Below are 22,819 nucleotides of genomic sequence, written 5' to 3' on the forward strand. Positions count from 1 at the left end.
AATATTATTTTATCATTAAATTAGATTATAGATATATTTATTTTTATTAATTCTTAATTAAAACGATAAATAATAAACAAATTGTATTAATTATTTTTAAAAATTAAAAAAAATTAAAAAAAATTAATAAATTTATTATTTTAATTTTATGACTCAAATAACATAATTTTATTATACTTAATTAGTTATTTAATAAAATTGATTTATTTATAATATTAATCAATATTAGTTCTATTAAATTATTAAAAATATAAAATAATTTAATCATTTAAAAAACTTGAATTCTATATTTTTTTTTTATCAAAAAGTAAACTTTTAAATTCAATATATATATTACACTATTATTAATTTTTATTTACAATATTTTTGTATAGTAATTTTATTTATATATAAAAAATTAAATATATTTTTATTTTTCAATATTAACATATAGTTTTGTGTATATTGATATTCAAAGCAATTTTTAAAATTTCATACGTTAGTTAAATAAATACTTTATTTTTATATATTAGTCTGATAAGTTATTTTTAAAAAATATGATATCATACTTTAATAATTAGATAGTAAAATTTTATTAATAACTTGAAATTATAATTATAAATGGATAATTTATCATATAAATTTAATTCAATAAGTATAAATAAATATATAAATAAAAAATTATAAAGCTTTTTATTTAAATTTTATAACTTATATTAAAAAATTCATTATATTTAATAATTTATTGTTATAATTATTTATTTAAAATTTTATAATAATAAATTATTTTTGATATTATAAAATAAAATAAATTTTATTTTTACATTTTAAAAATAAGATATTTGTATGCTATTTTATTTTACGCTAAGAAATATTAAATTATACATATTTTAAATAATAATTTATTTTGATAAATAATTTTTTTATTATATTTATATATTTTTATATTTAAATTATATATTTTATATTTTAAAATAAATTAATTTAATAAAAAAATAAATTGTGCGAACATATTTTGTAGTTTAAGTTTATACTAAGATGAAATATTAAAAGATATTTATATTTTTTAAATAAATTATTAATTTTGTGGTTAAAATTAATTTTTGCAATTTTTCTACGTATAAGAGAATAACATATCTCCTCAATTCTTAAAGCACTATAGAATTTATCTAAATTTAATAGCTAAATAAAAATCATAAAATAGTTATACAAATATAATATTTTTAAATTTAAAAAATATTATATATTATTTTATATAAATAGTTATAATTCTTTTAATATTTTAAAATTAAAAGATATTATATTTTTAAAATAAACTATTAATTTATTTATTAATATAAAATTAACCATAATAATTATTTTTGATATTAGTAAAAATAAAATATTTTATATTTATAAGATACTGTAAAAAATACATATTTTAAAACATAATTATAAAAAAGAAATACATAATCTAACCATGTATCTTAAATTTCTATTGATTTAATCAATTGGACACACTTAATAATATTATTTTACTTGTATTAATACTTTAATTGTTTATACATATTATAATTATAATTGACAAACAAAATTAAGGAAATTAAAAAATTGAATAGAAACTATTTTTTATCCGATCAAGTTATTAAATGTGATGGATAAATTTATTATTAAATTTTTTTTTATATATATAAAAATTTAAACTTAACTTTATTAAAGTATACCGAATTGATTATTATTCAGACTAATTTTTGTTAATGAATTGAATTAAATTTTTAATTTTTTATGATATTTTTATTTTATCTCTCATTTTTATTTTTAAACAAGTTATATATATATATATATATATATATATATATATATATATAAAGTCAAAAGATTTAAAAGACATAAATAAAAAATAATAAAAGAGACAGTTTTGTAACAAACAAATATTATATAAAACACTTATTTAAATTTTTTAAAAAAATTACTAAATTAAAAATCTAATTTTTTAAAATATATTTAGAAGAAAATTTTTAGAAGAAAAAAAGGAAAATTTAAATTAAAAATTTATTTATTATTTATAATAATAAATAAATTATTAATACATTATTATTTTATTAATATAATAATTTATATTTTTTATTCTTAAAAAATATTAATTTTAAATATATTTATTTAAAATATAAATTTATGTTTTTCTCTCTGTTCCAAAACTTTTCTTTTCAAACAATTCTTGAATGATTAAATAGTTTATTAAATATTATTTATGAAGCCAAAGCTTAATTAAATGTTAAGATTTTTTTTTAAAAAAAAAAACTATTATTTTTAAATATTTAAGTTGAAAATTGTCACTATTTTAAGCCGTTTCCGTTTCTGCCCCTTTCTCCTTTCTCCTTCTAAATCTTCTTCACCTCTTCCCTGTCCTCCTGCCGTCCGCGACTCTTCAATTTTCAGGTTCATGTTTTTCTGTCTTGTAAAGTTACTGCTCTTTGATTCTGTGTTCAGTTTGAATGCTATTTGCTATCGTTAGAACAATAATACATTTAGTGATTATAGTTAGTTTTTGTCTGTTATGATCTGGAATCACTTGTAATTTTTGAATCCGCAGTTGCAACTTCATACTTCACTAGTACTCGAACTTTCGGTTAACTCTGACTTGGTTGAACTGGTTTAAAAGGATTTGAATTAAATTCTCAGTGGAATTGATTCTAATTTCAGAACACGGTTTTTAGATGTGCTTTTGTGCAGTGATAATATTTGAGGAATCCAAGGCTTCTCTTTGTGAGATTTTTTTTTTTAAAAAAACACAGTGTGGGTAGAATTTGATTTTAAGGTGGACACTAGACACAGACTTGGAGGAACCATGGATTTTGGGGCAACTCGTTCTTGATGTCTCTGTAGGGATTGTTTGTCAAACTGATGTATTCTTTAGAGTATAAGCTGAAAAATGAAAAGTCAAATCTCAATGTGCTTTTGAAGGAAATTTAATGAAGAATGCATGTTGAATACACTTTTGATGAATAATGGATTGAGGAGGAGAGTAACTGTAGTGTCAATAATTGGGGATGAAAAAAGTGGGAATTAGTAAGAGCTTGCAAAGTTGGGAATGTCGAAAGAATCGGTTGAGTTTTCAAACATGATGGGGCAAAGATATATTACGTTTCTTTCATTTTTTTTATAGGAGCTCATTTGGATGGGTGAGATGGAATAGAAGAGAATGGAAAATGAACAAAGGAACCATTTAATCCCTCATACGGGTGCAAGATAATAAAGGAATTGAAGTGTATCAATGGAACATTGGGTTGTTGGTTAGCATTTTCTTTAATGTTTCATCCCTCCAAAAGTAGGCAGAAAGTGGAAATAATGGATAATGTTTTTATGAAATTTTATGGTCTTTCAATTTCATCTACTGTCAGTAAAAAGGCAATGATTTTAGCAAACAGTTAAAATAGAATAATTACTTCCCTTTACCTTCCATTCTATTGTGTTCCCAGACATGTATATGTTTACTATTTCTCCCCCCTATGGAGAACCATCCAAATTGAGGAATGGTTACTGGTACCCTTTCCATTCCTTTTCTGTTCCTCGATGACATTTTCCATTCATTTGAACAATTTGTTAGTAAATATTATATTTGTAGAGAATTAACAGATGTGTCTTGTGTCACTGAGAGGAGTATTTTCTTTTCTTTAACTAAACAATTCCCATAATTATTAGAGCAATATTTAATTATATATCATGCACTTGTTTTTGTGCTCATATATTTATCAAAGACAAACATGAATAACTACCAATTGAAAGTTGAGGTAATAAACTAATAATTGCCATAAACTGAAGATTTAAAAATGAATGAAATCAAGAAAAAATTATGGAAAATAATATATTGACGAGATATTTAAGGAAATTATGAATGGAATCTTACATATTCTCTAAGAAAATTAAGAATACAATTTTGTTCTATATTGACACGTGGCACAATATTTTATTTACTTGACAGTGCATATGGTATAGTTGTGTTCTATATGTAGCTGTTGGAGATGTTAATGTAAAGTTTTGCTATGACTTCTCACAATAGGTTCTTTTTCTTAAGAAAAATATAACACAATAAGCATGGCTCAATTTGTTGATAACTCAACCAGATGAAAATTTTGGCTTGCATGTTAAATAAGTTGAACTTGAACTTTCACACATTTAACTTGTCAATTTGTAAAGCAATTTTACACACACATGCATGCAGGCGTATATTGAGGCTGTTAGTGTACTCTCATTTACTTTTTTTAGGAATATATTAACAAGCTATGACTTTTGGAGTATGTTAACAAATAAAACATGTAGCTTTCATACATACTTCTGAAACATGAATGTATATTGGCAGCTCCCTGTGAGTGTGTGTGTACTTGTTTGTTAACAATTATAATAATTATAACAATATGTAAATTTATTATATATTGGCATTAGATTTTATTTTTGTCTGAATAAATGGTCCTTTTAAGTAAATATATGCAAGAAAAAATTGAATTTTTTGACTTGTAAACACAAACATAACTCATTTAACTTAAAAGCTCAAGGAATACATGCCTGGATATTTACTCATTGAGCTTGGGAAACTTCTGAGCTTAAGATGAATTAGCTACACTATTCTCTGGCTAGGTTGTCCATGAAAAACGAATTAGTGAGTAAGTAAATATGTTCTTTTAGAGTAGTTAAAACTTTGAAGGTGAAAAGTAGACATGGTTAGTTTAGACATTACTTTTTGTTGAATTCTTATGTTGACCACAAATATGACCAAACAAGAGCTTCAAGCTTAAAAAAAGAGAAGTAAGTCTCATTTTACAAGCTAACATTAGGAGTTCAATTTAAATCAAGTTCAAAATTTAATTTAAGATGATATAAAAGTTTATCATACATTCAATATTAGGCCACCCTTAACTAAAAAGAAACAACCTAGCCCCTGAATTTTTCACAGTGCAATTAATTTGGTAACCTACCTAGTCCAACAGTATTTCCAGTGCTACCTGGTCCTATGACTTTTTCAGTGCAATATTTTTTAAAAATTTAGTCATATAATCTTCACACTTTAAATGTTCAATCTTGAGCATAAAGGAGTATGTTGAAGTCTCACATCGATTATAGATATGAACATATAAGAACTTGTAAAGATTAAAACAATTATTACCTTTTAACTTTTGAGGTTGAATTAGATCTAAGTCCAAATTTAAGACCTTTTTATACTATTTTCTTGCTCGGCAAGTCATATTTCATGCTCCAAAACTTTGTAGACTGAAGTTCAACCTCCAATGGCAGGATTACATGTAGTGCATATCTGAAGGCTTCTAGAAAGGAAGATAACTTTTTTTTATGGCTATGCAAGATACAGCAACTAAAAGGTGCTCAAATGGCTTTGACAGAAATTTGCTGCTTCTCATTCCAAAGTGAAAACTAATGACTATATATGCTTACTTATGCATAATGAATTACTGATGATTAGTGATTACTTGTGCTATGTATATGTGTATCACATTTTTCCAGTTCATCTTGCTAACATATGCCTGTCTTCATAATAAATTTCAAGAATGAGGATTGCCAAGGAAGAACCATCTCATAGTGATACACAGGCAAGTACTAACCACTTAAACGGAACTTTCTTTTGCTCCCACATCAACCTTTTCAACAGCAGGAATATGAATAAGTTTCACATATTTGCTTGAACAGGTTATAGACTTGATATCAGCAGTGAAGGAATTGCATGGGCTTAACTCTCAAGATCTTTATAGATTATTGAGGGATGCTGAAAATTTTACTATTCACTACCTTACTGGAAAAGGATTGTTGCTGAAGGTTGTCTCATGCTCAGCATCATAAGGATATTTTATTTTATTTTTGTCAGACTATTCCTTCTAATTGTGTGTGTACAGATTGATATGGACAAGCTTGTGGGATCTCTTCCATTGCACCTTACTGCAGTGCTAATCTCATCTGATAGAGATGAAACTGCATTCAGATACCTGTTATGTGGTATTCGACTGTTGCATTCCTTGTGTGATTTAGCACCCCGACTTCCTAAACTTGATCAGGTACATTGCTGTAGGTTATTAACAGTTATTGTATTTTTGTTTTTTATGCTTGTGTTAATATGTGGCAAAGGCATGTTATTTAAATATTGAACAATATTATTGAATATTGAAATTCCTCCAAAGTTTGAACAACGATTATTGTGTACCAAATAATGGTTTGCCAACCAGCAACTGATACTTTATGTAGTTTGGATGCTCTATCTTTAGAGATAAGTGATCTGTTTTAGCAACTTCTAAGCATTTATTTTCCAAATAAGATTATAATAATGCTGCAATAGTAGAATCTGATTTTTGTATGTGAAATATGATTACAGATTTTTCTAGATGACGTTAAAGTGTTGGAACAGCTGATTGATTTGGTTTTCTACATGCTTATAGTTCTAAGTGGATACAGACAGGTTTTTATCAATTCTTATCTTTGCAGTTTAATGTCCTGTACTGTTTATCTGTATTGAGATTTGCACCTGTACTGCAGGAAGACCATTCTTTTAGTCCTATGTACCTTTTGCATTCAGCTCTTGTGGCATGCAACTTACATCTATTAACAGGGTTTATATCAACACAGTGGCAAGATATTGTCCATGTTTTGCTTGCACACCCAAAGGTACTAGTTCACCTCCACCCTATATTTTAGTTGCTGGATTTAAAACTAGTATTATGTGACTGTCATTGTCCATTAGACATAGGTAATCAAATGATTTTCATCACATATAAACTATTTAAAATCCCTTTTACGTATTTCTCAAACTAGTTAAGCTATATTTTAGATTTTTTCCCTAAAGACTTTAAAAAGAGATTTTTGGTGTCAAAAATTGCTTTACCCTAAAAAACACAGTACCAATTTAAGTAGCATTTATTTCAATCCACTTGTTGTGAGCATATAGAATTCTTTTCCAGTCAGATAAATTTTCCTTTATTTATAATCTCTATTTTTCCCAACATTTTCTAAAACTCAATGTTATTTCTGATAATATGTCTATTGTATGGCTAATTATGAACCATTCTGTGACAGGTTGACATATTTATGGATGCAGCCTTTGGAGCGGTTCGCATGGTTGTTAGGTGTCTTGAGATTACACTGGTTGCTTGCTATAAAGATTTTTCCATGGAATCAAATCTTGCAGCTGAACAAGTAGTTTATTATCTCTGCCAGCAGTGTGAGGCTTCTCTGCAGTTTATTCAGTCATTGTGCCAGCAGAAATTGTTCAAGGAGCGCCTGCTTAAGAATAAGGTTTCCCAAGCTAGACTTACTTTGAAAATTTAGAGTAACAAATGAAAGAAGTGATTATGTCCCTAAATGCATATGAAATTTGGAGTAACACACAGGTGTAAATCAAAATTAATCTTACATTATTGAATAACTTTTCACAGTCACTATAACTTTATCATAAAATCTACTGTTGGAATACAAGTGTCTGAGCAGCTCCACCTTTCTCTGGCATCTTCACAAAATTATTTTCAAAGTGGATTTTGATACCTGACCATTCGACATTTTCTTTTGTTTGATGGTTGTACCCCCCCCTCCCCCAATGCACTTTTTTCAATATTATTATCATTGCTTTCCAAAAACAGTGACCTGTAGGTTCACTGGTCTCTAGGTGTGCTTTGATTTTATCTCTCAGTGGAGCCAACTTGGTTTCGGTTGAATAGATTCTATCTCATATTCTTCAGTTTTTTTTGCTTCCTAAAATGTTACACATCTATTCTCCTACGCCTTTTTTATTTGAATAACATAAACTGAGGATCCTATGGACTATTATTTTCTAGAAAGGTCAAAATTGAAGATTCTTGTTAGATTTTTCTGATTAAAAAATTCAAATACTCTACAAACATTTGTTTTTTTTATTTTGATTTGTGGGAAATCAACAAACCCATCTTTATTACCCCTATTGCTATGAGATAAAAAGTCCCTATTTCCCTCTCCAACTTGTATACTTTTAGGTTATCTAATCTATTTTTATCTCACCCATATTTTTATGCTTATCTAGAATACAACTTTCCATAAAATGGCATTCATGTTCCCAGCTCTTCCTCATATTTATTTTGGCTATCTGTTTAAAAGCTGACCAGTCTACTTGTTGAAATTAAATATGGTGCACTGGTAAGCATGGATAGTTTATGGGAGAGGTGGAAGTTTAAGGTGCAAGGACTTCTTTTGACAAACTGGCTACTAGCAATTTCACCTCTATGAAAAATACTTGATGTGGTTCCACCAATGTGGTTTGTTGATGGAATGAATTATGCTTTATACATACATATATGAACTGCATGTGTGTTTTTTATTTAATTGCAGGAACTATGTAGAAAGGGCAGTGTTCTTTTTCTAGCTCACTCTATATTGAAGTTAAACGTTCAACCATCTTTTCCAACTAGGATTGTGGCTGGAATTTCAAGACTAAAAGCTAAAACACTATCCATTGTGAGTCTGATGGAAAAATCTTTTATAAATGCCTTCCTTTGAATTAATATATTTCATAATTTGTGCATATTAGAGGTTAAGGCTTGGCACAATGGTAAGGTTGCTACCATGTTACCTGCTGGTCAGAGATTGTAGTCATGGAAATCAAGGTAGTCAAAATCAAGATCCTACCTAGAATCGTGTAATCATGGAAATACATAGATCGTGTAATCATATCACGGATCACAAGATCCTACTTAAAATACAAAATGATTTTGAATTCATATATATGCATAAAAATTAATAAAAATAAGACAAAATAACCTTAAATTACTAAGTCACAACAATTCCAAATTTAGAACCCCCACAGGTAGCATTATACTAGCTGCTTCCAACTCTAGTAGCACTTGAACTCTCATTACCCTCCCTAGCAGCTTCTTTCCCACTTAAAAGACTTTTGTAAATAACTAAACAGATTAAAAGAGTGTAACTTAGCAGAAATCAGAAACTTGAATCCAAGGTCCCAAATAGTGTAACAATTGAACCAAAGCAAGGAGTAGTTGAACCCACAAGAAAATGAACAAGGAGTTTAACCCTGAAGCAAAAGAACTGAAGTGAATAGGGCCAAATCTAGAAGTAGAAAAACCAAGAAGGGGTTTAAAACTTTTGTTTGTTGAAGATAAAAGTACATCGAACTCGTAGGAAGTTTTACTATGAGTAGATTATATTTGTGTGCATAAGAGAAAAAAAAAAGTGAAGAAAAGTGCCAAAATGAATGAGTTTAAGTCTTTAATCTAATGGGCCAATGAAACATGGGTCATATTTGTTGGTTTTTTTCAAAAGAAATGAGTTCGAGCAGGATTGAAAAAATCGTTCAATCCTATCATCTTATGAGTAAGATCTTACGATCCTACTGATCTTTGCGAAATAAGTTAGAGAATGTGATTGGAATCGTTGAAGCACGAGGAAATTGTAAAATAGTACGATCTTACATGTAAAATTGCGATTTTAACTACTATGATAGAAATAATCTTTGTAGTGGAGGTAAGGCTGTGAATATTTTACCTTCTCCAGTTATTGTGATGGTGGTAACTTCATGCAATAGGCAGCCCTTTTTTTATTTGTGTTACGGGCAAGCTTTAGTGCAATAGTAAGGTTGCTGCTCTATGACCTAGAGGGTGCATAGATTCACCCTTCACCCGCCCCAAACCCCAGTGGGTGGGAGCCTCATGCACTGGGTCACTTATTGTTATGTGTGCTTTAATTTGAGCATATTATTAATAGTACTATCATTACTTTCTTTATGCAGCTACTGAGTTTGTGCGAAGCAGAAAGCCTTTCTTATCTTGATGAAGTTTCCAGCTCATCACAAGGTTTAGATTTGGCTAAATCTGTTGCATTGGAGGTTAGTTTTCAGCCATCAGATTATAATGCAAACCTGTTGAAAGCAATGAGCTCTATTGTTTGTGGGCTTTGCTGATACTGGTTGCTGTAAATTATTGTCTGCAATGGTTTAACTTCGATTATATTAACTTTTTTACCATTTCCATCATTTGGATTTCCAAGTATTACACTATTAAAATACTATGGATTGTTGGATGGTTGTAGAAATCTTTGAATCTATATTTGTGCTATGGAGTTCTGCAGTATGCATTTTTGTCTCTAATGTGTCAAACCTGTGTAGTTTTTCTGGACCTACCCACTGGCCTTTATGAAAAAAAGTCATTGTTTTAACTATCAGCGTCCGACTTATAAAATTATTTTCATGATGCAGGTTTTTGACTTGTTGAAGACTGCTTTTGGAAGAGATCCTGCCTATACCACTACAACTGACAGAAGTTACCCAATGGGGCTTTTACAGCTTAATGCAATGCGTCTAGCTGACATCTTCTCTGATGATTCAAACTTTCGATCTTACATGACCATTTGTTTTGTAAGTTATAATTGTCAGAATATATAGGGTTAACTTGCATTATTATTATTGACTTTGCTTCAATTCCGTTGCTAATAATTTTTGGGGTAGTAGCATTTTTTTAAAATTACCCGAAACTTTATTCATGATAAATGGTTAAAAGAAATTCACCTCTTGTTCTCTTTATGTTGCAGTAGATGCATTAACTGCATTCTTTGATTTGTCAAATGTGCATTCTGCTTTGAGAATTTGATTGTGTCCTTTGCATGTGATTTCAGACTAGAGTTCTGACAGCAATAATATCGCTCTCCCATGGAGATTTTTTATCTTGTTGGTGTTCATCTAATCTCCCAGAAACAGAGGAGGATGCAAATCTTGATTATGATATATTTGCAGCAATTGGATGGATTTTGGATAATACTTTATCACTCAATCTACAGAATGCAAGTGTTTTGGAATTGCATCTAATACCCAAGAGCATGCCTTGTGCTTCGTATGCACATCATAGAACATCACTATTTGTCAAGGTCATTGCAAATCTTCATTGTTTTGTTCCCAACATATGTGAAGGTAGGTAGGCTCTTTGCCAAAGCTCTGCAAATTTTTAGGACAAATTTGATTGTTCAACGGCTGCTTCCTCATACCATTTATTGTTTTCTTTTCTTTTCTTAATTACCAGAACAGGAGAGGAACCATTTTGTTTTTAAGGTCCTGGAGTGCTTGCAAATGGATCTATCAAATTTGCTGCCTGGGTTTTCTTTTGCTTCTGATGCTTCTAAAGCTGCCACTGTTAGCAAGAACCTCCGTAATGATTATTCCCAGACACTTATTTTGGAATCATCAGCAATTATTGCTACTTTCTTACAAGTAACTTTCTTTTGTAGGCTCATTGTTAAGTCATGCAGAATCTTTGATTCCAAACTTTTTAAATGAGGAGGATGTACATCTTCTAAGGTCATTTGTCCCTCTCTTAATTCTTTGTAATGTTGATTATAGCATGACTACTTCTGAACAGTTGTTTTGATGGTTAATCTTGTATCTACAATGATTCATGGTTCTAATGGCATCTCCTCATGCCACCGGTTTAAAATTCAAATCTTTTTAAATTTAATTGAGAAAAATGGATTAAACCTTTATTATAAATGACATTAGCAGATGTTTGGACAAGGATTCAAGCATGGTCCACAACATAGTTGCATATTAGGCAGTTGATTAGTAAATGCTATTTGGTGGGAAAATAGGAGAGCTTGATGTAGGCACGGGAGGAGTCGGGAACTCTATCATTGCACACAATTGCATGCTAAAATGTTTTTGAGGGTGAAGATTAGCAAATTGAATATCATTTTTCTATCCACAAAAATAAAAAAGACATTCTCTTATATGGCATTGTTTTTGCTTATTTTTTTGTAGCTACATGGCAATCAAATTAGTGCATGCCAATTACCTTTTATTTTCCTTTTAATGATCAAACTAGTTGTCAAATTTAAATAACCACATAACTACTAATAATAACTTCCTACTTTTTGAAACGCAGTTTATATGGTGGGGAGGGGAGAGACCAACACTATATTAAATTTTGATATTAAAATTTACATACTAGTCAATTCATATATGGTGCGGACAGGAATTTATGAAAATTAAATTTTGTATTAATCTTAATGAAAATGTGGTTTTGTGAAATCAATTTTATTATAATGTATAATTTTTTTTACCCTTACCGTTCATATTGTATTGTCATATTTAATCAAATAACTTAGTGCTTATTAACAGTTTATTTTGGGAATTAATATTTTTTCCCAAAAAGCTCTCACATCACAAAGTTGCAAAAAAATTAATTTGTCAAAATAAACTAATCCAAATATGTACCTATTTTTTTAAATTGATTGCAGGGCTTTTTTTGGCGAATTAATATCACTAATGACTTCTTCTGGCTTTGGAGAAAATCATGTTCAAGTAAATCTCTGTCTTTTAATCTGAGCTGTTAATATTGTTTGTTTCTGATATATATTCTGAAAACTTTTTCTTTCTGTTATGCTGGAGAAACTCAGTAGCAAATTTGAGTAGTCATTCTCCTGGGATAAGTTTTCTAAACTCATCGAGTGTTTTTACCTGCAATGAATTTAATGATCACAATGTATGCCTAGTTGTTTTCAAGGTGGATATGATTTATGAGTTATTGTGCCAATGGAAATGTAATCAATATTTATCTACCTTCAGAACTGAGCAATGCCTTTAAATGTTAAATAGTAGTGTACATCAATTCTCAAATTGAGTTATTTAGTTACTTAGTTTGTCCTCTACACAATGGCTTGAACAGTTAAGTTTAATTTCCTGTAGGAGGCTCAGAGTACAGGGGGGTGCTCATCGCCTTTACAAGTCAAAAACCTTGGTAAACTTGATAAGAGTGGTAACTTGAAGGAGGGTATGTCTGAGAATTCTGCATTTCCAGGCATAGGCCAGCATAATACTGGAGCTGAAAACACAAATGACGAGGACGACCTAAATAGGCAAGCTCTTGGGGAAGATAAAGGCGTAGCTCTTAAAACTGTGGTACGAGGAGCAATTGATATGGACAAGGATGCTCAGAATGCAGAAACGAGTGGTTCAGATTCAAGTTCTGCAAAAGGAAAGAATGTTATTGATCATTTGGACAATGGCAAGCTCTCAAAATCAATGGAGCATCTTCAAAAGGCTGTGGTTGAAGAAACACCAGAGGATGAAAAGGTTGAAACTGTACAGCGGAGAAAACGAAAGCGAAATATAATGAATGATAAACAGGTGAAATTGATTGAGAGGGCACTCTTAAATGAGCCTGATATGCAGCGAAATGCAGCCTCGCTTCAATCATGGGCTGATAAATTAAGTCTTCATGTATGTGAAATGCAGGTGAACTAATAAATATTTTATTGACAAATTTTTCTTCTCTAATATTTTCCTGCTTTCTGTTTTTCAGGGATCTGAGGTTACGTCTTCTCAGCTTAAAAATTGGTGAGGATATAGTTTTTTCAGCATGCTCTGATGAAAGAACTCTGGTGCTATAACGTTACCTTTTTCTCCGTTTGGGATTATGTAGAAAAACTTATCAAGTCGTCAACAAATTCTCTCTTTGCCAAATTCTTGTGATAATCTTGTTTAATTTTTTTTTTGTTTCTGAAGCTAAACTGTTACTTGGTATATATCTTATTTATCGAGTTTCTTCTGATTTTTCTAGCCGATATATTGTTTTAAAAAAAACGATACTGTTATGTGATAGGGCAGCAATCAAAGCGTAAAATTTATTTGTCCCTGAAGTATTTATTTGCAATTTTTAGACCTTGACACGTTTTTTGGTCTCAAAACGCTTAATATTTTAGTTTGGTATGTCATGCAATTCGTAGTTGCATGTGTACGTCATAAATATGTCAATTTATTTTTTAGTTAGTTTGATTTGTCTTGTAATTTCATGTTTGTCGTGCCAGGTTGAACAATCGAAAAGCTAGGCTAGCTCGCACAGCTAGGGATGTTCGAGCATCAGATATAGATAATCCAGTTCAAGATAAGCAAAGAGGGCCAGCACTAGGGTCGTCTGACTCACCTGACAGTCCTGGTGATGCATCAAATGCAAGAAAAGATCTTAGTCTTACAAGAATAGCTTCTGGCGATAATTCTAAGGCTTCACTGGCTGAAGTTGTTGATACTGGTTCTCAAGAATTTGTTGGTTGCAGTGTGGGTCAGTATGTTGTACTAGTAGATGTGCGAGGAGATGAGATCGGCAGAGCCAAGGTAGTTCAGGTGCACGGCAAGTGGCATGGGAAGAGCTTGGAGGAATTGAAGACCTATGTGGTCGATGTTTCTGATCTTAAGGCTGATAAAGGGCTGCACCTACCCTACCCATCAGAAGCCACTGGCACTTCATTTGCAGAAGCTGAAACAAAGTTAGGTGCCATGAGAGTGTTATGGGATTCACGCAGGATTCTTGTATTGCAACCTGAATAAGTTCAATGATATTTCAAGTGTAGATGATCTCTGATTGGGCGCAAGTGAGAGAACACAGCTGCCCAAATGGTCAACGCTATTTGCCTGGAAATTTAGTTTAGGAGAACGTAGAGGACAGTTTAGGAGAACCCAAAGGTGATTTAGCAAGGAATTATAATTTATTATATAAAAGAGCCTTTCGGCTGCAAAAATGGTTAGTGTGTTGTACAGAATATGTATATCTAGCAACATGACAACTGATAATCTGCGGAACAATAGTAGGTCTTATGAGATTCAAATTAAATTTTCCAAATCTTGAATGTGTTGTAACTACAACATAAGTAACAGTTTTAAGATTGATTTTAAACAACTGATAGGAAACAAATTATTAAAAAAGAAACTGCATCTTTTTTAATGCAAAATTTTCATTTCTAATTGCTTAAAATTAGTGTTAGAAACTAATATGAACATAATGTGTCATCTTGGAGTTCTTATCGTCGTGTCACGTAACTTGTCATGTGCCAGTCCAAATTGAGAATTTGAGATATATGCCTACAAAGATGGAACCCTAGAAATGAAGTATATTATCACATATACAAATGATATACACACAACTAAATATATCTTCAACTAGAAGTTTCATAGATATCCGAATTAGTTTCTCTGTCAACCTAAATCGTTCCTTTAAGAACACATCCCCTCACAAATTTATGGTAATGACATAATGACGGGCCCAAGAACTTAGCATAAGCCTTCCAATTTTAACAAAAACACATTATGGAATACTAAAGAAAGAAACAACCTTGCTTGGGCAAACACATCGTACACTTTCAATTTATAATATTCTTTCGGCTTTGATCCGTATATTATTGATCATCCCTGTAAAAACAAATGCGGGGTTAAGCTCCTATCAAGTTCTCCATTGTTATGATTGTTATGCCAAATGGGATTTGTCTGTATTATGTCAAGTCACCTTCAAATAATGCACTAGCCAAGACCTGAAATTGAATCTGCGCACAGCTCTGAACTTAAAATTGAAGCTGCCCCACTACTACAGGAAGTATCAGGTGGCAGGTCAGCAAAGGCATTAATCTCCATCAAGGGTTCTTCAAATTATTTGGAATTTCATTTTGTACAAGTTCTACAGAAGGGGTTGTCTTTTGGGGTGCTTTCCTCAAGAAGCTTTTTGCATAAATGGCGCCAAAGACAATTACCTGGTAGCTTACAGGTGTTAATAGGCTTTTAAGAAAATTCATCAAGAATATTGGGTGGTTAATAAGGGTAAGTGGGACCAGTTTTGATCTAGAGATGACAAAGAAAGAGTGTGATGCAAGATTGCAAGTGTAATGTGACTTAATTCATTAAGATGTTGCCAATAAAGGTAAAGTATGTCTTACAGCTCCAATCCACTGTTCCCAGCTAAGAGGATGCGCAAACCACACACATGACAGCATGATGCTTACCAACTGCAACAAGAAGAATAAAGTATGATAAACACTGATAAATAAATAACTGAAAGGATAATGTAATATTTGACTTTTCTCTGCTATAGTTACCTGTCTAGTTGTCATTATAGTAGCAAATGTCAGAGCACCAAAAGTTCGAATTGTATAGGAAATAAAAAATTGACTAGCTGTTGCAACCTGTGGAAATCAATATTGTGACAAACTTAAGTGAAATGGAAGATGGAAGGTGATACTTTTATTTTTCTTTTATTAAACAAGGGCAAAAGCATTACAGATTTCAAAACTTGATCAAAACAATCAGAAAGGAAAGCAAATTATCAACACCGTAATTGTACAATGTAAAACAGAAGGGAAAGTTTTCTTACAGTCGAAAGCAATGCAATGTCAAAGAAACAATCATTATGGCGATAAACAAACTCTACTGCTGGTAATAAATGTCCTTGTAAGATAAGACCTAAATAAAAAAAATATCAGATGTCAAAAACAACCATTAAGCCAGAAAAGAAACAAAAACTGTGAGAATAAAAATGGAGGAAAAAGGACCAAGAAAATTCTCATTGCAGAAAAGACAAAAATATACTGTTAGGCATTGCACCGTTTGTAACCTACCTGTCAGACTAAGAATACAGGAACACAAAGTTGTATAGAATATCTGATTATGTATCTCCATTTCATACCCTCTAAACAGCTTATCTTGGAATGTACTTGTAAAGCCATCACACCTATTAGACAGGAAAAAAAAAAAAAAAACCTCAATATTTGACATAAAGAAAAATGAAAAATCTTGCATGTCATTATGAGTCAAGGTAGCAGAGATTTTGAGATTTTGTTTTTGTTTTTCTTTGGTATAATACCTAAAATCACTAATCATAGAAAGAGGGATTAAGTTTTGTAGTGATACCCAAGGTAACCAATCATTAGGAAAATGCCCCAAACAGTATTTTCCCTTCCTCTACCGTATGGACTTATATCCGTCCCTGCCTACAATGACAACACACAAGAATTACATTAACTTCTATAACGCTGCCAGATTATCAATCATATTGTGTATCTTCAACAGCATATGATCAATCAGAGTAAGAAAGCAATAGGTGACAAAATGCTTACTCGATGAAACATGAGAAAAAGAATGTTATAGAAGTGAGCCTATCAGTTGATATAAGAATGTATTCTGGTCAGATTTGCAACTCAAAATACTAATGGCTAGTGTGCGCTTAATTATTCAATTGTTTTAAAGTGATTTGTGTGGATCCTAACTTAGATATCAATGTATCAAAGAAATAAGCGGACAAGTAATGGTCAAATGGGACTCAACAAGTCTGTGCTTGTGCTATCCTTGATTTGCTTTGGTACATTTAAATACAGAAGAATGTGAAAAAAAATTTCAGGGTCAGTTTAGAACTTCCTGTTCTTCCGGACAAGATATTACATAGGGCCTTCTTAGAACCAACACTGAAGAAACCGAATATAGTAGAAGCATATGGACATTCATTGTAGGTTCTAAATGGAAAAGAACAACATACATAAAGAAGCAAAAAACAAGGGTTAATAACAATAATTACTGGATACAGGATGAATACTGAGCAGCCAAGGGTTACTAAAAAGGCCAACAAATAGTCATTTCCCTGATATCTCTTCTGCATTATGAGAGTGCCCCAGACCTAAATAATATACAAAGGAAGAAATCAAGATTCAAAATGCAAGAAAGAATTGCACAATATATCAATCAATCATAACCAGCCACAGCATAACATGGAAGGAAATAAGGAATAAACCATAGGTATGAAGATTGTACATAAGATTTGACATCCAAAAGAGGAAATAGGATTGAGTCAAGAAATCAATGCATGATGAAAGAAAAAAAGAATAATGGCTGGCAGGCTAGGACATTCTAATACACAACCTAAAATCCACCGAGTATCAACTGTACAATTTTCTTTAATAGAACATGAGGTAAGTCCTTGGAATAATATTAAAACTGCAAATAGAAGTTGCATCTTGTTTCACACATAGCCCACCCTTTTACATGCATAAATGATAATCAACTTGTAAACAAATCCTTCAGAACTTTCCAAACCCATATTATATAGAAAGCCTCTATTTACTTCAACCATAATTAATTGTACTTAAAACCAAAATAACCCAATAAAATCTATAATATAAAAAAGTACAAAAGATGAAATTTCCTTCCTTCCTTTTCCTTCTCTCTCTCTCTTGAAGACCAAAAGACATGTATAGGAAAGGCTGCCATATCAAAGGTTAAAAAAAAAATAAAAAAAATGTGTCTACCCTAATGAAGAATAAACAATGCGGGAAAAAAATGACTTTTTTTTTTAGAGAGAACGAGGGCAAACATTTGAAATGTTCAACCAAATCTTCATGATAATTGAATCAGTTGTAGTTTGTGAGGTCAAGCCACAAAATTTTACCTCTTAAGTTACATTTTTTCACTCTTCGTGTTCCCTTCAACAGTAATTAGCCACTAATGATGCCAAATCATAAATGATTGTAAGGAAAGAGAAAGGGAGAGCATGTAGCATTCAGTGTTTAGGAACAATACAACACAATTACGACTATTCTTCATCAATAGAAGCAACAGTAACTGAGAAGATGAAAAATAAGCTACAAATAAAAGTATGAATATATATCAGTAATGAATGTAATGAATATAGCAATCAACCAGAAATCATAAATGTAAAAAATAAAAATAAAAATTATATAATCAGCCACAGTACTACAGTAAGACTTACCATAACTGGTATCATTTTAGCACACTTTGCAAGAGTCTGAACAGGGAAACTAACATATTTGAGGGCCTGGAATAAGAAATATGATAACATATAAAAAATAAGAACATAGATATTAAAGGACAGCCAATAATAATAGCAACTTCTAATGAACATAGTAACATACAAGCTAGACCACACAGGAAGTATGCCAATTACCTCGTACTGACAAGTTGTAGTCAGTATGTTTGAAACTGACACAAGGCAATACGTATAAATGGGAGCTACAGGATCCAATGCCTTTTTACTAGCCTATATGAAACATTGAAAAGGATAAATTTTCCTCAAATTATGGCTTAAAAAATTGAGTCACAAGAAAGAAATGGTGCAAGTTCAAACACTACAATTTTTGCTAACCGCATCATTTTCCCACATAACATACACTTACCAGTAAAGCACCTGCAGAAACAGCAGACGTGGTGATGCGGTTACAGAAAACAAGAAAAAGAGAATATTTGAAGTAATCCTTGTCCACCCCATATGGGACTCTCATGATCTTTTCCTGAAAGAAACAAACTTGTAAAATTCGCTGGACAAAAGTAGGATTACCATAGAGGGTTTTGACACTAACCAATTTCATAAGACAAGAAAATCCATGTTAGTTTAACCCCACATGCCTAAAATAAATGTGAGTTTAGTCTAATTTACGAGGACCCCTTCATACTAAGTGCCTTTATCACACAGCTAATTGCTAAATATGCATCTAGTGATATTCAAAAGTAAAATATTAAGAATACTTATTAATGTGAGTTTATATTAAAAAAAATAGCAGCTAAGGGTTTCTAATTACAGGCACTACTAAACGCCCAAGAGAGGAAAAAAAAAGAACAGAAATGATAGGATTAACTGTGTTTATGAATTAAAAAAAAAGGAAAGTGATTAATCACATTACATTACTATTAGTTTGAAGCTGGTGCTCAAAAAATGAAAATTTTGAGGGATAAACCTGCAAGACGCCATAGGTAACGAGAGTGAGCATGATTCCGGTGACAGCAAATGTGCCTTTCCACAACTTGATGTGTCTCCAATTCCAATCAGCCGAAGAAGAAAGGGAAGAAGTGGTTGTTTCCGCCATATCCAAAGCAAGCACCACACTGACATAGAACACAACCAAACGACGTCGATTTAGAGAGCGCGTGCCTCAGGTTCAGATGTCAGAGGTTTCTTCATCACCCGTGTTTTGTTTTGTTTTGTTTTTTCCTCAGTCGCTGTTTCATGCGAGAAAAGCAAGTTCTGCCACGTCAGCATTCACCCTCCCCGCGAGACAACAACGGCACTCGACTTTGCACTCTTTTCTTTGTTTGACTGAACATGGGCCAGACAGCAACCTCACTGGATTTCAACACCGCCCAGTTAGACCTACATGGGCCTGCCCTGGCAAGCCCGTCCTCACAATAATGGGCAGGGGTAGTTTGGTCATTTCAATATACATCATATATAAATCGTAACCAAACCGGCAAACCCTAGAGCCGGCTTGTTCCTCTGCGCAGGTTTGTGACAGTGCCTTGTTACTCTTCGCAGATTGCTAAGTTTCAATTGGTTAATGATTTCAGATTTTTAACTCTTTTTCATGAATTAGGAATATTTGACAGGTAGTTTCTTTTCCTTCTGCAACCAATGGCTCCAGCTAAAGGTAATGTTCATCTTCCTCTCTTCTCTCTTCTCTCTTTATCTTCAATTTTCATTTTAACAATTAATTTCGGAACTGGAACAAAAATTAAACAAGTTAGTAGCGTGCCTTGCACTTTTTTGCGTATGGGTGTTGGGTGTTGTTATTTTTTGTGCTAGAATTGAATAGAGCATGTAATTTGGAGAAGAGATTATGCTGTGTAAAATTTTAAGTAGGTATATGAATTGAAGGAGGGTTTTCTGCAGTTGACAGTTCTAAGAAGACTGATCCAAAGGCACAGGCCTTAAAAACTGCTAAGGCAGTTAAGTCTGGTTCTTCATTTAAGAAGAAGGCGAAGAAAATCCGAACATCTGTCACATTCCATAGGCCAAAGACATTGAAAAAGGATAGGAACCCTAAATACCCTCGCATTAGTGCCCCGCCCCGGAATAAGCTTGATCACTATCAGATTCTGAAGTATCCTCTTACCACTGAGTCTGCTATGAAGAAGATTGAAGACAACAACACTTTGGTTTTCATTGTTGACCTAAGAGCTGACAAGAAGAAGATTAAGGATGCCGTGAAGAAAATGTATGACATCCAAGCCAAGAAGGTTAACACCTTGATCAGGTGAGGCTTTATGCAATGATAATTAGTTTTAATAGTATGATAACTCGTTATTGTAGTGAAAAAAGTAGACTGGATGGTGTGAATTTCATATTGCACTGTAGACGCTCATCATGGTGTGTTTATGCTCTCTGTTTTACTGTTTAATTATAGGTGTGGGCATTGATACTGGTTTGGTGCAATGTTAACATTAATGAGTTAATTAATTATTGGATAAGTATAGGGTTCAGAATTTCACTTGTGGAATCTGAAATAATGCTTGGGCTTGATTGTCTGGAAATTTCAACTTTTGGTGATATGAAAGTAAGGAATCGTTTGAATAATTCCATTAGAGAATGTAGATTGTAGAATTATACTATCTCGAATTGGATTGAGATGCACATTTAGAGGGAACATGTGAAAATGTATTTAGTTTGGCTCAATATGGGTATTTCTGCTGCAATTTCTAAATTTGAATTCTGTTGCAGGCCCGATGGCACCAAGAAGGCCTATGTCAGGTTGACCCCTGATTACGATGCATTGGATATAGCAAACAAGATTGGGATTATCTAAGGTAGCAGCTGGGTTCTATTTAAATGTTAGGCAGTTTATGGTGATCCTTGACGGAAACTTTTGAAAAAAGAATAGGTTCTTATTTTGTGCTTTGTTATTTTGTATCTTTTGGTTCAATTGACATTAAGTAGACTGTGTTTCAATTTTGACTTGAGAATTGTTTAAATTGATGAGCGAACCGCAGCCAGTTGGATATTGCTTAAGCAGCAATTTGTGGTGTTAAGTTTTAACCTAATTGTCAAGTGGACAGTCTGGTATTTATGGGACAATTTACACTCTTCAAATAACTCCAGCCAAATAATAAAGGATGGTCAAAAATCAAATTTGAGAACCAACCTGTCAACTGGGGATATAATTCACAGCTCAAGTTGTAAGCAAATGAGTTCAGCAATTATTAAGGTTTTTACTATGTCAAATGTTTAAATTCGATGGTAGAGAAAGTAGTTTTATAGCCGAAATACAAGATAAAAAAGAATACTGATCGTGACGGAGGGTTTGGGAAAGAGAAAGGCTTATGTTTGTATCAGCGGAATGAAGCAACGTGAAATGCTATAATAATAAGTCTTATTTTACGCTTGTTTGAAATAGGATAAAATGAAAGGGAATTGGATGAAATGTATTCTACTCCCATGTCTTTTTTCTTATTTGAAATTGCTTTCATTAATTTAAGTTTGGAATGGTTTGTTTCTTGTAAAAATAGTAACTGAAATAAAATCATACCTTTATAGTTATAAATGACTGGAAATTAATAACATATTTTTACAAGCTAAGTAGTTTGTGGTCTTAGATTTTGGTAAAAATGATTTTGAAACGTGAAATTTGGTTAAGATATATGATAGTATGTAAAATTGAAATATCCATTATAGTATGGAAAAGTTAATTATGAGACGTAAGGAAACAATGTGTAAAGTTTCAATCTCAAACAGGTTATATTTTGCCAGCTACGCATCAAATGTGAATATAATATTTGCACATTCTTTGTTAACTTATGCCTGGTCTTCAAAATTCAACACATATGTTGTTCACTGATTTTACAGATGTGCGCATAGAACTACAGATTGAACTCTGAAACATTATCGTACAATTTGTACTGTGGCATATGACTGACAGTGGAAACTTCATTGTGTACGCTCTAAAAACACTTAACGCAGGAGACACAACTAAATCAAATTGAGGTCTCTAGCTGTTAGCTTTCCATGATTCCATCCATATTGGCATATTCCATTTACCATGCATCACAATATGTAGTGCCAGTACACTCGCAACTTTCATATGATCGTCCTATTCCCCATATCTTCAAGGTCTCAACTCACGAAGGTAAATATTCCCGACACTCATTAAATGGTGTAGAATGGGTGATGAGAAGAGAGGGGGGGGGGGGGGGTGGAGAAAGAGTGGGAAGAAAAGGATGAAAATTAGATGTAAGAGAAAGTGGGTATAAAAAATAAAAAATATAACAATTGTCTCAAAAAAATGAAAGGATGAAAAAAAAATCACT

General features: G+C 31.9%; 3 protein-coding genes across 5 annotated transcripts; 2 read left to right on the top strand and 1 right to left on the bottom strand.

Moving 5' to 3' along the window:
- Window positions 1-2,326: 2,326 nt before the first annotated feature.
- LOC113857664 (nodulin homeobox-like) lies at window positions 2,327-14,670 on the top strand. 3 transcript variants are annotated; one of them, XM_027489774.1, is made up of 18 exons: window positions 2,327-2,397; window positions 5,248-5,330; window positions 5,516-5,558; window positions 5,656-5,781; window positions 5,859-6,017; window positions 6,332-6,415; window positions 6,493-6,621; window positions 7,030-7,248; window positions 8,311-8,436; window positions 9,725-9,820; window positions 10,190-10,348; window positions 10,606-10,897; window positions 11,007-11,132; window positions 11,212-11,281; window positions 12,217-12,280; window positions 12,665-13,198; window positions 13,281-13,315; window positions 13,786-14,670. In XM_027489774.1, exons 2-18 carry the CDS (start codon window positions 5,302-5,304, stop codon window positions 14,300-14,302), a joined length of 2,808 nt encoding a protein of 935 aa, XP_027345575.1. In that variant the 5' UTR covers window positions 2,327-2,397; window positions 5,248-5,301; the 3' UTR covers window positions 14,303-14,670. The 3 variants fall into 3 exon arrangements, with proteins under 3 accessions (XP_027345575.1, XP_027345576.1, XP_027345574.1); XM_027489775.1 differs by lacking the exon at window positions 2,327-2,397 and having other exon boundaries at window positions 5,203-5,375; window positions 12,665-13,105; window positions 13,786-14,306; XM_027489773.1 differs by lacking the exon at window positions 2,327-2,397 and having other exon boundaries at window positions 5,205-5,375.
- A 175-nt stretch (window positions 14,671-14,845) lies between these two features.
- Window positions 14,846-19,775, bottom strand: LOC113857665 (UDP-galactose/UDP-glucose transporter 5-like). The gene is made up of 12 exons (XM_027489776.1): window positions 19,480-19,775; window positions 18,922-19,035; window positions 18,693-18,785; window positions 18,498-18,563; window positions 17,310-17,408; window positions 16,649-16,728; window positions 16,357-16,469; window positions 16,113-16,201; window positions 15,838-15,924; window positions 15,679-15,747; window positions 15,255-15,495; window positions 14,846-15,160 (listed from the first exon to the last, which is right to left on the bottom strand). Exons 1-11 carry the CDS (start codon window positions 19,606-19,608, stop codon window positions 15,379-15,381), a joined length of 1,056 nt encoding a protein of 351 aa, XP_027345577.1. The 5' UTR covers window positions 19,609-19,775; the 3' UTR covers window positions 14,846-15,160; window positions 15,255-15,378.
- A 223-nt stretch (window positions 19,776-19,998) lies between these two features.
- On the top strand, window positions 19,999-21,968 carry LOC113858226 (60S ribosomal protein L23a-like). The gene is made up of 4 exons (XM_027490753.1): window positions 19,999-20,023; window positions 20,113-20,166; window positions 20,409-20,772; window positions 21,237-21,968. Exons 2-4 carry the CDS (start codon window positions 20,151-20,153, stop codon window positions 21,319-21,321), a joined length of 465 nt encoding a protein of 154 aa, XP_027346554.1. The 5' UTR covers window positions 19,999-20,023; window positions 20,113-20,150; the 3' UTR covers window positions 21,322-21,968.
- The last annotated feature ends 851 nt before the right edge of the window (window positions 21,969-22,819 follow it).

Source organism: Abrus precatorius, unplaced genomic scaffold (assembly GCF_003935025.1).
Source record: "Abrus precatorius isolate BTA unplaced genomic scaffold, Abrus_2018 Scaffold2, whole genome shotgun sequence".
In the NCBI taxonomy this organism is placed as follows: Eukaryota; Viridiplantae; Streptophyta; class Magnoliopsida; order Fabales; family Fabaceae; genus Abrus; species Abrus precatorius.